The following is an 18,757-nucleotide window of genomic DNA, read 5'->3' as shown; positions in this document are numbered from 1 at the left end:
ATCTTATTCAACAAGAAATCCAAACTGGGCCGGGCTTCGGTCTGGCCACCGTACACCCGTCTGCCCTTTAGACTTCGAATACAAAACCGGACCAAAAGAAAAAGGCCTATGAACCCAACAACTGCGAGTAGTTCCCTCATTGTGATAACTAGATTCTTGGTAGCGCTGATAGCGCCTTTGTTAAGATGCCAACCTTTTGTAATTCTCCAGCAATATGCTCCACACATATTTGTTCATTTTCTATGCATTCACGTATGAAGTGATAAGGTGTATTTATGTGATTACTTCTACCATAAAACACATGATTCTTCATTAAGGTTATTGTTGATCGGTTGTCAACCATCAAGGTTATTCTTTATTATGTGTATCCAGTTAAAACACTAATACTTGACATGTTGTTGTAGTTGCTGTCATAAAAATATAATTCTGTTTCCCATGATGATAATGTTATGCTAGGTTGCTTTTGAGGGCACCAACTGATAAGAGAGTTTCCAAAGTAAATTACTATTCTTGTTGTGTTGATTCCATAGTTACTATTACCATAATCAGTTAACTTGAATCCTCAATTGTTTTAATAAGTTATACCATGATCTTTTGTCCCCTTTATATAATGAATAACTTGCTTGATTTATTTGATATGATGCTCTTTTGGTTCTTGCATAAAATGACTAAGTAATCCTACATATTAACTTAATCTGATCTTGTGTGAAGAAGATATCTTAGGAATCCCTATACTTGGGAGATCTCCGCCTGCAACTTTAGTCTATGTTATGGATCCATTGGAATATATGTGTCATTGCTCTCAAGAATTTATGAGTCCTTGAGAATCTTGTTTACATAACCTTTGATTGAGATATCACCCCATGTTTGGGTACCCAAGTAATAGGCTAATAAACATAAGTTTCATAGTTTTAATCAATTTATCATCTACTGGTTTGTGACGGGTTTGGGATGACTTTTGAAAAATCAGTTACGATCCAAGTCTTTCCTATTAATTAAATCTAATTCAACTTTCATAGCTTCATTTCATTTATCATCTATTGTTGTCTCCTTATAAGTTCTCGGTTCTTTTTCCACCAGTAATAATTCATTTCCAGTCATATCTATTTCGGGTGCTCGAGCATAAATATCTTCTAAACTTTGAAAGCATATATCATCTACTGGTTTGTGACGGGTTTGGGATGACTTTTGAAAAATCAGTTACGATCCAAGTCTTTCCTATTAATTAAATCTAATTCAACTTTCATAGCTTCATTTCATTTATCATCTATTGTTGCCTCCTTATAAGTTCTCGGTTCTTTTTCCACCAGTAATAATTCATTTCCAGTCATATCTATTTCGGGTGCTCGAGCATAAATATCTTCTAAACTTTGAAAGCATAAAGGTGTATGATCATTTGGTGTAGAGGATCTTGCAAATGTTTAAGAGTTTGGTTCATGGGAGTACGGTTGTGGAGTGACGTGTGGATCTGGTGGATTAGAGGGTGAATGAGGTGCTTCTTCATCATGATTGTTAACTTCAATGCGCTCATACTGAGGTGGTATTAACGGGTAGAATCGTTGTTGGGACATCTTTAACTATAATTTATGTCCACTTATTTTCTTCTTAAGTATTACCTCTAGCATCCTCCTTCCAATTCCAAAACTCATTTTCTTTAAAATGTACGTCCCTACTATACAAATTCTATTTGTTTTAGGATCAAAAAGTCTAAAAGTTTATAGACTTTTGATCATTGTTCACTACCTAAATATAGCATTTCAGTGCTTCTATCATTCAATTTCTCTAAACTTTACCAAAAACTTTAAGATACTTCAAATTTTGTTTATCACTTTAATACATTCGAAAGGTATGCTATATTAACTAAGGCTCTGGTTGGTGTTCGGTTTAGGTTGTAGGCATCATGTCTTATGATACCATTTTGTGAGCATAGGATGATACAAACCTAAAACACAATATACAAATCTTTTTCATAGGAACTGTCAACTGTATTTAGAAAAATATGGACTACAGCTTCATACTAGCTTTAAATTTTTATTAGCTACTGTATAGTTTGTTATAAATATAATTACCATAAAAATCTTCTTATACTAATCGAGGTTTATTTTCTAGTTATAATAATTTATAATGAAATATATGTGGGGTTATATAATCGGGTAAACGGGGCCATGCTATTGTGAAACCGGACATATTACAAACCCCAAACTCGTCCCATACCTTAAAGGGTCGGGTAATACCCGTCCCAAATTTTTCGGGTTTTCCCATCAGGTTCGGGCCCTACTTTTTTGTGTAGGGTTATATTTGGGTTAAATGGTATTCTTAAGGGTTAGAATGGGCAACATTAATAAAAGTAAACTAGGAAAGATAATAAACAGGTCGGGTGATTAAAATAAAACCCTAACTTTAGACCTCTTCTGATTACCGGCCTCCTCCATCGTCGTGTTTCATTTCATTTTCAGGTAATTGTACTGATTTTGGCTATCCTATTTTCTTTCTTTATCGAAACGATATTGTAATAACCACTCATTTGATTTTGACTTATGATTCTTTGTCTGGTGATATCAGGTTTTGATTCAAAATCAAAATGTCAGACCACATTCCATTTGAAATCCAAGCGAAAATTATGAAAAGGCTTCCTGTCAGATCACTGATTCAGTTCCGGTCCGTCTCAAAGACATGGAAGTCTTTGATAGATAGCTCCGAGTTTGTTACTAGCTATAGCTCCCAACAGAAACATATGTTTATAAGATACCGAGCTCCTGATTATTCATCAGGATACGTCTCAGTTGTTGATGATTGAAGAGGTATGTACCCGCCTCAACACCGAGCGAGGTGGGTCAACCCACAAAGATACAGACAAGTGACTTGAAATCAAGACATTATGAAGGCACAAAGCCAAAACCTATGCGCATGGCGCATATCACATATGCTCAGGCATCATATGCCCAGGCACCACACATGCTCAGGCATCACATATGCTCACACATATCACATATGCGCGTGGCGCATCCGCGCGTGGCGCATATCACATGCTCGTGCATATCACATCTGCGCATGAAACATCTGCGCGTGAGAATAAAGAGAAGACCTCGCGCATCCTCAGGATAGGCGCGTATCACACATGCACATAATCAACCTCGTCCTTATCCAAATCAGGATTAGGGCAACCTTGATTGTGCACGTCAGACAACCTTCCAGAAGGTATCTTTTTAAGGAATAAGAATATGCTGATGTTGACAGCTGCCAAATGAAAGGTGGACAAATCAGCATAACAAATGTGCTACCACGTGATTACAACCAATGAGAAAGCACCAGGTGTCCCAGAGGACACGTGGCGCAGAGCAATTGGAGGAGGCCAACAAGGCTGAGCCCAATCAGGGGAAACCCTAGCACTATAAATACAGCATCAATTCCACAAGGAAAGATCATCCAACAACTGACAGTTATAGCCAGTAACATACTCATTCATTCACATTCAATCATATTCAATCACATTCACTCACAAACAGTTACAGTCAGTAACACTCTCAATCACAGAAAACTACAGAGTATTCAGCTATTAAGCAATACTCTCCAGATTTTCTTACTCACACATTATTATCTTCTCCTACAGATACTTATTCTCACACCGGAGGGTTACCCCAAAGAGGACCCCTCTGTCCCTTTCTGAGGGGTAAGTTGACGGTGCTGTTCATTTTGAAGGTGGAAGAACACAGATCCAAGAAAACCATCGGTGAAAGAGTATAATCACACCCGAGGAAAGTAGATCGTCTACCAGTGAGTCGATCCACGTCTCTTCATTGGCGCCATCCACTGTTACAACGGCAATCAGATCTCATCAGATCTATATATAAAAAATCAAATCACCATGGTTTCTGGCGTTCATAACGTTGATCAAGTTCTGGAGGATATTGAACGTGAGGATGTTAATGAGGGACAGCAGTTTCTGAGGGCGCCGCGTGATTCTACGCGCACCACCAGTAACCGTCCCTTCATCACAACTCCTCACGGCCAGACTGAAACTCCTCCAGACGATCTTACGTTACAAAATCTTGCCGGCGCAAAACAAAAAGGACCAATGGGTCCAGAGGATGAAACAAATGATCCTAAAGAATGGCTCATAAACGAGCAGCGACGTCTAATGGACAAGTATAATGAGATGGTCAAACAGAAAAAGCTAGCCGACTTAACACAAAGGTAAGCGTTTGATAAGCAAACTGTTCATGGAACAAAAAGGCCGCGCGCGCCGGAAGAATGACATTCTGTTCACACTGCACACACTGAGTTCAGTGATGAAGAAGTGCACAGCATGAGGAAGACGCGAGATACTCATGCAGGAGGCTCACAGCTCCGCGCGCCTGTGAACATGGCGCATGGAGCCAGAGGCGATCTGGATCTGCACATGCCATACAGCCCACCAGTTAGAGGGCAAGTGGACGTAACCACACCGTATAGACCAGCCATCTTGGTAAAACATTCAAAGTTCACGGAGCGCATCGCGAAGGCTCCCATCCAGCACAAAACCAAGATGCCAAGTGGTTTGGGCAAATATGACGGCACAACAGATCCAGACGATTTCTTGCAAGGTTTTTACAACACGGGAAACCTAGAGAGCTGGACGATGCCAACATGGTGTCATATGTTTGCTCGCTGCCTCACGGGCGCGGCGCGGGTCTGGTTCGAGAGCTTGCCGACTGGGCAAATTGATGGGTTCGAGGAACTATTAGAAAAGTTCCAAGCCCACTTCGTACAGCAGCGCAGACACACGCGCGATCCTGATGACATCATGCACTGCGTACGCAGGAATGATGAAACGATTGAAGACTACATCACTCGTTTCAATCAGGAGTCTCTGGCAATCGGAGGTATAACCGAGCAACTCCTGCGCGTGGCCTTTATACAAGGCGCGCGCAGTGATCAACTTTGCCGAGCTCTCGTAAGCAGAGATGGCATGCCCACCACGTGGGCCAAGTTAATGGAAGCATCGCGAGTTTTCGCGAGGAATGAAAAACAAATTGCCCAAGATAGGGCAAGAGAAAGAGCGTATCAAGCTGAGTCACCGCGCAGCAAAGAAAAGAGGGGCAAACAGAACTCTGTATGGTCCAGGTTGCAACCAACCAGTTTTTCTTCCGCAGAAAAGCAGGCGCAACCAAGCTCAACCCAGCCACAAAAAGATGTTCGTAATCACGGGGAGGGTGACAAGAGGGAGGGCGGCAGAGATCCTAACAGACCTCTGCCAAGAATATGGACTCCCCTCACTAAAACGCCTTCACAGGTGTTAAGCACTGAGAATGTCCAATTCAAAAGCCCCAAGCCACTACACTACAAGGGACCATCAGACAGTGGCAAGTACTGTGAGTTTCACAAATCCACATGACACAACACTGATGCATGCCACCACTTGAAGGATGCAATTGAGAAGGATGTGAAATCAGGCAAGCTGGCTCACCTGGTAAAAAACTCAAGATCAGAATATGAACAACCAGAAGGAGCCTCTGCCAGCAAAAAGTACAAAAGAATCTGTGTAGCCGAGGGAGGAAGGCAAGGGCAAACGTCAAGAAAGAGAAGTGCGCAAATCCAAGGAGATTGGCGCGAGCAACAAGTCATCTTCCCAAGAATCAGGGGAGGCCCTTCCATCAGCAGTCCTCTTGTTATCACTACACACATTGCTCATTACGAAGTGTCAAAAGTCCTGGTGGACACTGGCAGCGAATCAGACATAATGTATGAGCAATGTTTCAGGAAACTGGATCCGGCAGACCAAGCAAGGCTTGAAATTGTGAATGCACCGATCTCTGGTGTTTCCAATGAAATCATTCATCCCCTAGGTCAAATACAATTTGAACTAACCATGGGGGATGAGAAACACAAGTGAGCCGAAGTTGTCAACTTCTTGGTCTTGCCCACCACTTCTTGCCACAATATGATCTTGGGTAGGGGAACGATTGCCCAATTTAACGCCATACCGTCGCCAGCGCACGGCGCGTTGGGGTTCCCAACACCAACAGGTGTAACTTTTGTATACCGGGATCATTTGTGCGCAGTGACAAGTACTCCGCGGGAGGGGAGAATGAAAATTCCAATGGCAGAAAATGCGCCAGAGGAATGGATTCTCAACCCGAAATTCCCGGAGCAAAAAATCATAATTGGCGCTACGTTATCAGACGACACGAGGCTGAGAATGAAAAGGTTGCTCACAGCATATATGTCGGTCTTCGCGTGACAACACTCTGATATGACTGGGGTTCCGCGCGACCTGGCGCAGCATTCTCTAAACACCTTCAAGTCTGTAGAGCCAATTGCTCAAAAGAAGAGAATCATGGGGGATGAAAAGGCGAGGGCCATGAATGAGCAGGTTGAGGATCTACTGCGCGCAAACATCATCCGCCCGATACGATACCAGACGTGGGTAGCCAATCCTGTGATGGTAAAGAAAAGTAACGGGTCGTGGAGGATGTGCATTGACTTCAAGGACCTCAACAAAGCGTGCCCAAAGGATTGTTACCCCCTACCAAACATCGATGCAAAGGTGGACTCCGTGGCGCCATTCAAGCTAAAATGTTTTCTGGATGCCTACAAAGGCTATCACCAGATTCAAATGGCACCACAAGACGAAGACAAGACCGCATTTAGAACCGACAAGGGTGTTTTTTGCTACACAAAAATGCCCTTTGGTTTGAAGAATGCGGGAGCCACCTACCAAAGACTTATGGATGCCGTTTTCAGCGAGCAAATCGGAAGAAACCTAGAAGTCTATGTGGATGATTTGGTGATCAAGAGCAGGGAGGAAAAGCAAATGCTCAAAGACATCGAAGAAACCCTTGGGCGCCTAAAGGAAGTTAACATGAAGCTCAATCCGAGCAAATGTACTTTCGGCGTACTAGAGGGAAAATTTCTAGGTGTAATGGTCACCAAGGATGGTTTCAAGGTGAACCCTGAGAAGGTGGAGGCCATCCTTGACATGCCCTCGCCATCCACCATGAAAGAAGTTCAGAAGCTGAATGGTAGATTGGTTTCAATCAACAGGTTCCTAGCGAACCATGCAACCAAATCTACCCCGTTTGTCAACACATTGAGGAATTGCTTAAAGAAAAGCCAATTCAAATGGACTCCTGAGGCCGAGCAAGCTTTCAAGGAGATAAAAGAATGTTTGATAAATCTGCCCGCGCTCACAGCTCCTCTTCCTGGTGAAACTTTGACATTATACCTATCAGCAGGAGAGCGCGCCATCGGCGCAGTATTATTGGTGGATCGCAAGGGAATCCAAACGCCAATATACTATGTGAGTCGGGTGCTGACAGATCCTGAGACGCGCTACTCCATCATGGAAAAGTTAGTTTTATCGCTAACACACGCGTCGCGCAAGCTTCATAGATATTTCAATGGTCATCCCATTGAAGTTCTGACTGGTTACAACATCCAGCAAGTCTTGCGACGCCCCGCGCTCTCAGGAAGGCTGACAAAGTGGGCAATGGAATTAGGAGAGCACACGATCTCCTATAAGCCCCGTCCAGCAATAAAGGGACAAGTCTTGGCTGATTTCATTGCAGAAGTCCCCGAAGGAAAAATTGAAGAGGCTCAGCGTGAGGTAGACCCTCCGCGAGCCAATGATGAAGAAAATGTTTGGAGATTGTTCACTGACGGAGCTTCAAACAATGAAGGGTCCGGCGCAGGCCTCAAGCTGGTGGATCCAGAGAATCATGAATATACTTACGCCATCAGGTTGGACTTCAAGAGCACCAACAATGAGGCTGAGTATGAAGCCCTGCTGGCTGGCCTGCGCATCGCGCAAAAATTCGGAGTTAAAAAGCTAGAGGCCCATGTTGATTCATACTTGGTAGCAGCACAGGTCAATGGCCTTTATGATGCCAAAGAGAACACCATGCCTCTATATCTAGAGCAGGCGAAAAAGCTCATCGAGCAATTTGACTGCTTCAGAATCATTCATATTCCGCGCAGTGAAAACAAATCTGCAGACACGCTGAGTAAGATGGCAACAACCAGTTTTGATCACTTTGGCAAAGATGTCAGGGTAGAAGTAATGAGCAACCCGTCGGTGGTAGCGAAGTCTGTCCTGGTAACTCATACAACCCCTTCATCATGGATAACTCCAATAATGGAATTCTTGAAGGAGGGAAAGGTACCAGATGATCGCGCACAAGTGAGGAAGATAAGACACAAGGCGCAGAACTATGAACTGCTTGACGGTACATTATATCGACGCTCTTATCTTGGGCCGCTCATGAAATGCCTAGATGCTGAGGAAGCAAGCTATGTGATCAGAGAGATACACGAAGGAATCTGTGGAATTCATGCTGGCCCGCGCATGGTGGTTGCAAAGGTAATGAGCGCAGGCTACTATTGGCCAGGCATGTACTTGGACGCTCTAAAGGAGATCCAAAAATGCAAAGCATGTCAGAGCTATGCGCCGAACACCATGCGGCCAAAGAACAACTTGATTCCAGTAACCTCAGCATGGCCTTTCCACAAATGGGCAATCGACATTGTGGGTCCCCTACCGCAAGCGCCTGGGCGAGTAAAATTTTTGGTAGTGGCAATAGACTATTTCACAAAATGGGTTGAAGCCAAGCCACTAGCAAAAATTACAGCCGAAGTGATGAAGCAGTTTATCTGGAGCCACATCATATGCCGTTTTGGCTTGCCCATGGAAATTGTGAGCGATAATGGCAAACAATTCACTGACAAGAAGATATCCAGCTGGCTCAAGGAATTGCGCATCAACCAAATTTTCACTTCAGTTTATCACCCTCAGGGGAATGGACAAGTGGAACGCGCGAACCAAAGCTTGTTAAATGGGTTGAAGAAAAGGTTAGAGGGAGAATCCCATTCTTGGGTCGAAGAGCTACCTAATGTCCTGTGGGCACACAGGACATTAAGCAAAACCAGCAATGGCGAATCCCCGTTCAGCCTAACCTATGGAACAGAGGCAATGATTCCAGCAGAAATTGGATGCCCATCCCATAGAGTACTCATGATGAACAAGATTGATAACGAGCGCGAAAGAAGGTTAGATCTCAACTTACTTGAAGGGCGCAGAGAGGCGGCTATCATCAGTGAAGCCAAATACAAGAAAAAACTGGAAAAATATTACAACCAGCGTGTGAAAGAATGCCACTTTAAGAAAAATGATTTTGTCCTTCGAAACAATGAAGCTAGCCGCGCGATACCCTCGGGAAAAATGTCCCCCAATTGGGAGGGACCTTATCAAGTCTTGGAAGAATTGGGAAAAGGCGCATATGCCTTAAAAGATTTGAATGGAAAGAAGATCCCACGCGCATGGAACGCGGCACAGCTTAGAAAATGTTTCATGTAAAAATGTCAAGTTTGTAATCAAGGCTTTTTCAGCCATTATGAATAATGATACGCGCTATCTTCTCTTAATGTGGATTCTATTACCTTTTTGCATACATGTTTCACACTTCCCTTTATTAATTTTGAGCAATATGACAACACTATATTGACATCAAAACAAAATAAAACGAAGTAAAACATACATGCGCAAACGCGTTAAAGAGTCTTAACTCTAAAACGTCAGGGCCTTAGCCCAATAATGTGAGCCTTAGCTCAAACAACTCACAACATCCATCCTACATGCTGCGCAGCCTGACCATAAAATACCTAAACACAACTAAGGCAAAGCAAATGCCAAAACATAGTTGTTAAGGTCTCAGGTCGAGGTCGCGCATAAAATTGTAATGGATATCTGAGTAACACATTGACGCGTAAGGCTAAAAAAAATCATAATTCCATAAACGCGCGATAACGTCGCGCAAAAGAGGAATAATGAAAGCGCCAAGACACGTGTCAACATAATCAAGATATGGCAAAATCACTTACAATATGACAAGGGTTAAGTATAATAAATTCCTTACAACCTTGTTCTTATATTCAACAAGCATATCTTATATAAAGAGATGAATGGGAATGCGCAAGATGCGAAGGAGGGAAAAACAAAATTTCATTCCAAAGCATTGAAATTTACAAGTTTACAAGATGAGATACAAACTACAAAAAAAAAAAAAAAAAAAAAAAAAAAAAAAAAAACATGAAGGGCTTCTCAAGTCTCCACGTTGACATCAGCCTCTTCATCATCCATATCATCGCCCTCGGCATCTGGCGCAGCCTGCTACTCGTCATCTCCAAACTGACCATAGTCAAGTTCTTCATCTTGAATGGAGTCTTCTATCACAACAGTGTCAGGAGCGGATCCTTTGGCCACGCCAGAGCCGCTAGCAACGCCATCATCGCCGCCGCCAGCCCCCTCGCACTCGTCAAGTAATTTCTTTAGCGCGACGAGATCGGGCTGGTCAGCAAGCGCGGATATCTGCAAATCATAAACGAAAATATGAGTACAAAAAGACTTAGAAAATAAGCCAAGGTAATCTCATTAAGGTTAAAATACCTGCGCAAGGATGGGAATGGGAGTATTCATATACTTCTCCCCCATCGCGGCCATCTCCGCGCAGGCAGCGGAGCACTGATAAGGGTACTCGGATGGGTTCTTCTTCAGCATGCCATATTCATAGCCATCCGTAAACCCTTCAGCTCGCCCCACCAAGCGCGCGGCAGCGTTGCAGTCCATCACAAGGGCCTGAAACTCGTCTGAGTATTTCATCGCGAAAGCGCAACGAGTCATGCCCTGTGAGATGAGCCAGTGGCGATCCTGCGCGAGGCCAGCAACAGACGTCTCGAGGGCAGGAACATGAGAGTTTAATAACTCAACAGTTTCCTTAGTCTTTTTCAGCTCCTCTTTGTCGGACGCTGCTGCCGCCAAGATTTCTTCTTTCTCCGCCCGCGCAGCATCAAGTGCTTCCTGGCTAGACGCTGCCGTCGCCAAGGCTTCATCTTTATCGGCCTGCGCGGCCGCCAGCTCCTTCTTTAGGCGCGCAACCTCACTCTCCAGTGATGATTTTTCAGTGATAGACTGGACAAGAGCTTGGTCACGCGCCTCCGACTCAAGCTCCAAGTCGCGCGCTCGGCGCGCGTACTTGGCCGCGTCCGCCTCCGCCGCCTGCAGCTTCTCCCGCGCCGCCTGAAGCTCATGCCCGCGCTTCACGAAGGCGCTGTTGGCACTGGCTCGGTTCTCACTGAGCTCTGCTTGGAGCTTCTCAGCTCTTTCGCGAGCATCAGAAAGATGCCAAGCAGACACCTTAGGCTCTTGCTTGGCTTCCGCAAGAGCATCACGTACTTTAACGTAATCAGAGCGAAGCTCTTGGGAGGCAGCAATGAAGGCCGACCCAGCAAACATATGATCATTGAGCAGGTCGTCGCGAGCGCGGTCCTCCTGGAACCTCCTTTCAGATGGAGGCACAGCATGAGCCCAGAATTCCGCACACACACCCATGGACTGAAAGGTGCTGTCTTCAGTAATATTCCATCTCGGGCGGTAAGTGTGATCGGCTTCCTGCAAAAACAAAGAAATTATCTAAGTCATCAAAACATTAAGACGGAAGTCCGCGCAGCGGAGCAAAAAACAACCTATACCTGTGGGGATGAAGCAGAAAAGTCAGCGCCAGCCCCACGAGAAGGCTCCGCCGCGAAACCTCATGGCGCTGCAGGGCTGGCGCAGGCGCCGTGGGAGTCTTCAGCATGAACCTCCTCATCCTCCTCTGAAATAGGCCTCTTCTCCTGCGACCTAGAGTCAAAATCAGTCTCGCGAGGAGGGCTGTGCGCAGGAGGAGGTGAGGGAGGTCTCGACGCCGCCAGGTCGGCGCGCAAAACGGCCTCCTGCTCCTTAGTAATCCCAATGAGGGGAGATTCATCGCTTGCAGGAGCAGGAGCAGAGCCAGCGGCGCTGGCGCCGGCACCAGGAGTGCCGCCAGAAGCTTGTACGCCAGCTACAGCTTCTATGAAAAAATCAACAAAAAGGAATGGTTCATGACTTGATCTAAAAGAAAGTCAGAAAAAAAAAAGAGCGAAATACGTACCCTGGCGCAACTCCGTTCGCGAAGCGAACATCGCCATGAAGTCCATTCTACCCTTCTTTGCGGGTAAAACGGGGGACTTCGAAGCGACCTCCGGCGCAGCCTCGGCATCTTGTTGCGCTGTCGCAGGCTCTACAAAAATTTGAGTGAGCAAAGATTCATTAGTAATTCTATCAGAATCGCGCTCATAGAACCATAAAAGATAAGCAAAGGATAAGCAAAATATACCTGTCGAAGGCGCAACACCACTTCCCTTTTCCGCCGCGAGAAGGGAGGAGGTAGCGCCACCATATCTCAAGTGGACAGGAGGTCTGCCCACTTTTTGAGGCAGGGAAGCCAAGGAAACCTTGGTGGTAAAACCCTGGGTTTTCCCAAATCCCCCCGCCTTAGTAGGAGGATCCTGAACAACAGGGGCATCATCCTTCTTCTGCTTCTTACTGCCCCTGCGCCAGTTTTCCCCTTAGCTTTACGCTTTAGTTGGGGCGGCTCCTCCTCCTCCTCCTCCTCTTCCGCGAGCTCCAGCTCGTAGTTTTCGAGCGCATCTACAATACACGCAACAGAAGTGTTAGCAAAATTTGGTATTATAAAGGAAAATGCATAACTACAAAGGCTTACCAGGCGCATCGCTGTCGAAGACAAATCCCAGATCAACAGGGATGAACATGTCATCAAAGCGATCAGAGAAACCAACCTCCCCAGCGCCGAGCGCGACGGATCCACCCTCCATGTGCTCATCATAGGCGGCATGGATATACTCCTTGGTGACTGCACAAAACAAGTCAAATGATATCAGCAAAAAGAATTATATTCGCGCAGAAGTAAAGCGATGAGAATAACTTACACAACCCGTCGACTTGGATAACGGGCTCGAGCGCGATGTCCGCCCACCTCTTGCTCATACCAACCCCCACCAGCGCCTCCTCACAAATGTTCTTGGCGGGGGATGGTTCGGCGGTCAGCTTATTAACCCAGGCGCCAGTTGGGTTCTTGAGGACACCCACATCCGCAGGCGCAGAAGATATCGCGCGCATGGTCATACGGATGGGGATCACACCAGCCCTTATGTAAAAGAACCTCTCAGACCAGTCATGAAGGCTCTTGAATGAAACAGTGGAGCACTTCACCTTTTGACTGCGAGGAACAAATGAGAACCAAGAATCTTGGATCTTGGGCTTGTAAAAATACTGAAAGCGCCGAGGGGTGGGCTCCTCGCGCTGGGATTTGCACATGAAATCAAAGTGAGTCATGCGCACAAGTCCAAACGGATGGACTTGTGATATATGAATCCCATAGAACTTCAGCAGTGCACCCACAAACCTTGTCATCGGGAGACGAAGGTTGCAGTGGGTGAAAAAATGGCTATATAGGGATATATAGCCGGCAGGCGGGTCCGCCGCCGTTTGCCCGGCTGCAGGCAACATGCAGCCAAACACAGGGAGGAAACCCTGAGAGGCGATAAGGCTGTCAAGATCAGCCTGCCTCAATTTGCAGGGGATTTCATTCCACCTCTTCACAGCCTTGGTCCTCCCTACCTCCTCCGATGAGACCTTAGTAGCCTTCTTCCCCTTGCCGGTCTTCTTCAACGTCGACATCACTAACGATTTCACACGGCAATGGATGGGGGAGATTGTGTTGTCTGAGCTATCAGACATACAACTGTGACAACGAACGAAGGTTGTTTCTGAGTAACAGATATTTGGGAAGCAGATCAAAGGTAATCAGAAGATAAAGAAAGAAAAGATATGAATAGCAAACAAGAAGATGAAGGATAAAAAAACTCTAAGGGCTGGTTTTTATAGGCCCAGGAGAGAGAAAAATGGGTGCTGAACGGACTTCACGCGCCCCCACTCGCAGGTGTAACCAACGCGAGCGCAACACGTGTCCATGACAACTGTGTGAGGGGACACGAAAAGAAATAATACAGCTGTTACCAGAAATCACGCGCCACCACTCGCAGGAACGGACCAATGCGACGCGACACGTGTTCCTGACACTCTGTGAGGGGACACGAAAGGCAACTGTAGCACCTCGAGCACACGAAAGGTCTGACACGTCTCCATCACTGACCCATGTCAGCAACAACCAACCACGTTCAGGGACGTTTCGTTTTCAACCAAAAGGATAGATCTTCGCGCAATGACGAGTAATAAGAAGAAAAAGACAAAACCCCTACTAAAAGAGCAAACTATTTAGTCTAACATCTATCTTACCTCGCTCGCGCGAGACAAGACACACATTAGACTGGGGGGCTTGAAGAGGTATGTACCCGCCTCAACACCGAGCGAGGCGGGTCAACCCACAAAGATACAGACAAGTGACTTGAAATCAAGACATTATGAAGGCACAAAGCCAAAACCTATGCGCATGGCGCATATCACATATGCTCAGGCATCATATGCCCAGGCACCACACATGCTCAGGCATCATATGCCCAGGCATCACATATGCTCACGCATATCACATATGCGCGTGGCGCATCCGCGCGTGGCGCATATCACATGCTCGTGCATATCACATCTGCGCATGAAACATCTGCGCGTGATAATAAAGAGAAGACCTCGCGCAGCCTCAGGATAGGCGCGTATCACACATGCACATAATCAACCTCGTCCTTATCCAAATCAGGATTAGGGCAACCTTGATTGTGCACGTCAGACAACCTTCCAGAAGGTATCTTTTTAAGGAATAAGAATATGCTGATGTTGACAGCTGCCAAATGAAAGGTGGACAACTCAGCATAACACATGTGCTACCACGTGATTACAACCAATGAGAAAGCACCAGGTGTCCCAGAGGACACGTGGCGCAGAGCAATTGGAGGAGGCCAACAAGGCTGAGCCCAATCAGGGGAAACCCTAGCACTATAAATACAGCATCAATTCCACAAGGAAAGATCATCCAGCAACTGACAGTTACAGCCAGTAACATACTCATTCATTCACATTCAATCATATTCAATCACATTCACTCACAAACAGTTACAGTCAGTAACACTCTCAATCACAGAAAACTACAGAGTATTCAGCTATTAAGCAATACTTTCCAGATTTTCTTACTCACACATTATTATCTTCTCCTACAAATACTTATTCTCACACCGGAGGGTTACCCCAAAGAGGACCCCTCTGTCCCTTTCTGAGGGGTAAGTTGACGGTGCTGTTCATTTTGTAGGTGGAAGAACACAGATCCAAGAAAACCATCGGTGAAAGAGTATAATCACACCCGAGGTAAGTAGATCGTCTACCAGTGAGTCGATCCACGTCTCTTCAATGATCATACATTTCCTCGTAACAGAGTTTCCTTGACTCGTCCCCCTAAATATGAACATTATCATATAATCGGGTGTTGTCACGGATTGTTGTGTTTCTATAATTTTGCCGGCAGGGCTGCTATATGGAACCCGTCAACTAGAAGAGCATATGATGTTGTGCCTAATGTGCCTGATGGGAAGGTATATGCTACCGTTTTAGGTTTTGGGGTTTGTCCGGTTACGAAGGACCCTAAGATTGTCAAGATAACATATGTTGAACATGGCATTGAATTGGAAAGTATAAGTAGCATTCCTTTTCAAGTTGATGTTTTTATGCTAAGCACGTGGGAGTGGAGAACTTTATCTAGAAATCTCCCTCGTTCGGTTTCCTTATGTAATTCGGTAGAAATTGATGGGATTGTTTATTGGCTTGCGACCGACCGGAATACAGTGGACGGTGAACCTTGTTATTCGATCATTTCTTTTGATATTACAAGTGAAGAATTTGGAGAAATAAACCTTCCGAATAGGTTAGCCAGGTCTCGACATTATATGATCATAGTGTCTAAACTAAGGGAGTCTCTTGTTCTTGTTGAAATGTCTAATCATGAGTCGAATAGATCTACACACAACTTATGGATGATGAAGGGTGGTTTATTTACACAGCTATACACAGTACCTGATCTAGAATACATAATAGGATTTAGACACAGTGGCGAACCTATAATTGAACGTGCATATGCTGATCATGGCGAACTTCTTGCTTATGAGCCACAATCAAATCACATGGACAATCTTGGATTTTATGGAGTGCAGCATCACTTTTGTGTTCATCCTTACATGGAAACTCTATTACTCCATGATCACCCAAATCTTACAGTTCCTACTTAGTGAGGTACATCACTTCATTTATACCGGGTGTTTGAGAAACTGAAATTATTGTTCTGTTTTGATTTTATGTTTTTATTGACTTGAATGTTGCTGCCAGCTTTTGAAGGTTCAAGAGCTTGTAGATGTTCTGTTGTTTAATCTTTTATGTGTTAGCTTTCATGTTTGAACGATGTTTGATGAATGACTATTATGAGCACACTATGATGTGAGACGTTGTGCTGGAATTAATCTTGACTTGTGGTTTTTATTATTGTTTTTATTATTTGGTTTAATTAATTAGTATGTTAGGTTGTTTTAGTTAGCGTGGTCATGTGATACGAGCAATGTCACATTGCCCAACCCAGCAGACCTGACCCGCTATTTATCAAGGACCCGAACAAACTAATGACCCAGTCAATAAAACAACTGTTTAAAACCATTGGATATTTCAAAGTTGTTATTTGCTTTTCCCACGTTTTATTTGCATGCATGTAGTTAGAGAGTGGTCCCACCACTACTCCGCTTTCAATATTTCTTGCACAAGTTTAGGATCTCATGTTTACATTATCCTACATCATTTCCTATTTAAGTTGTAACTTTGCATTGGAAAATTAGTGAAGGAAATTGTTCCAAAAGTCTTGTTCTCTTTTTCTTTTTTTAGAGTGTTTGACTACTATAAAAGGCTACATCATCTTGGTGCTTTCATTCATGTCTCAACCAACCTCCGCCATGTCGCCCCATAAGGATGTGTCAACTTCCTAGAATCTGCCACCACCAATTTCCGATCAATTAACCCACTTAATCACCGTTACCACAAATACTTCCAATTCCCAAGCGAACCTCACTGCACAAATCACTGCCCTTGTCCAAGCCACTACCAGTATAAATGCAAAACTAGACACTCAAACCGAAAACACCGCCCGTTTGATCAATCATGTAACCAAAATCACCGATCGATTATCACTGGAATCCGACGATGAAGAGACCTCACTCAATTAGAACCTAACCCTTAGCGAACGCCGTCAACAAAACGATCGTTAAGGACCACTAGCCAACAACTTCAATCGCCACCCACGCCACCCGAAAATCACCCTCCCTCTATTCGATGGCTCCAACCCTCTCGGATGGATCTTTCAAGCCGATAATTATTTTATGTATTACAACGTGCCTCCCGGAGAACGTGTCTCCTTAACCGCATTCCACTTCATCGGTGATGCACTTTTGTGGTGACAAAACCAAGCTAATAACGACCTTTTAGGTACCTGGACGGATTTTAAACGACAAGTTGAACTCCGTTTTGGTCCTTCAACCTACGAGAACCATGAAGCTACCCTCTTTAAGCTTCAACAAACATCCTCGGTTGCCGAATATCAAACCAAATTTGAGAAAATCAGCAACCGAACCACCGGTTTATCCCCACAAACCCTACTCAATTGCTTTATTTCAAGCCTTAAACCAGACATCCGATCAGAATTGGCAATTCTTAAGCCCACCACACGGCATGATGCATGTGGACTTGCCAGACTTTTGGAGGATAAGCTACACCTTTAAACCTATCAACCCAACATCTTTTACCCGTCCGAAACTCCTCATTTGTTGCCCTATCTCTACTACAAACACTTCCCCATCTCATCCTGCTGTGGTTACCCACCCCCTGTACCCTCGCCACCGGCCACTCCAACTCTGCCAACTGCTCAACTGTTTCTGCACCCACTTTACCTACTGCTCGTTTGACGCCGGAACAACTACAACAGCGTCGTGCTGCGGGCTTATGTTTCCATTGTCCCGAAAAATACTGACCCGGACATCGTTGTAACCCTCCTCAATTTATGCTCCTAATCGACAATTTTTCCGACGACCCACCTGTCACTCACGCACCTATGTGAGGATTCGTTTATAGTTCCCTGTTTTCTAAGCCTCACACTAGCCCTGTACTTTGGGTTTGCGCCATCGACTTCCATGCGCCTCACCGGGTTCATCCACAATCACCCGATTAGCATTCTCGGGTAGCACTCACAACCTCATTCAGCCTCATGTGGCCTCATTATTGCAATTAGCGGTTCAACCCCCTTCACCCTTCCCGGTTCTCGTTGGCAACGGTGAACCCATTCAGTGCAAAGGATTTTGCCCCGCTATTCTTATGACCCTGGAAAGCACTTCATTTCAGGTTACATTGTTCTTGTTGGCTTTCAAAGGATATGAGCTCATATTGGGTTTTGATTGGTTGCGTTCCTTGGGTCCAGTTATCGTTGACTTCTCCGTGCCATCGCTTACTTTTCGTCACAAGGATATGATCGTCACTTTGAAAGGACTCCAACCATCGACCTCTAACACCGTTCTATCCGTGGTTAAGATCGCCGACCTTGAGGACAAGGTCGTTTCTCTAGGGGACGGAATTGATACAAACAATGTCGCACTTGGCCCAACCCAGCAGACCCGACCCGCTACCCGAATCAGCTAATGACCCAGTCAACAACACAACCGTTTAAAACCATTGGATATTTCGAAGTTGTTATTTGCTTTTCCCACGTTTTATTTGCATGCATGTAATTAGAGAGTGGTCCCACCACTACTCCACTTTCCATATTTCTTGCACAAGTTTAGGATCCCATGTTTACATTATCTTATTCCATCATACCCTATTTAAGTTGTAACTTTGCATTAAAAAATTAGTGAAAAAATTGTTCCTAAAGTC

General features: G+C 44.9%; 1 protein-coding gene across 1 annotated transcript; it reads left to right on the top strand.

The window, feature by feature from the left end:
- Positions 1 to 2,203: 2,203 nt before the first annotated feature.
- LOC143612274 (putative F-box protein At1g32420) lies at positions 2,204 to 16,083 on the top strand. The gene is made up of 2 exons (XM_077086297.1): positions 2,204 to 2,789; positions 15,212 to 16,083. The coding sequence occupies exons 1-2, from the start codon at positions 2,582 to 2,584 to the stop codon at positions 16,081 to 16,083; spliced, it is 1,080 nt and encodes a 359-aa protein (XP_076942412.1). The 5' UTR covers positions 2,204 to 2,581.
- Positions 16,084 to 18,757: the final 2,674 nt, after the last annotated feature.

This window comes from Bidens hawaiensis, unplaced genomic scaffold (genome assembly GCF_021521415.1).
Source record: "Bidens hawaiensis isolate Kalapana, Puna unplaced genomic scaffold, B.hawaiensis_p1.1 tig00034190_1, whole genome shotgun sequence".
In the NCBI taxonomy this organism is placed as follows: domain Eukaryota; kingdom Viridiplantae; phylum Streptophyta; class Magnoliopsida; order Asterales; family Asteraceae; genus Bidens; species Bidens hawaiensis.
Note: the sequence above shows the minus strand (reverse complement) of the source record. Positions and strands in the feature narration are given on the sequence as shown.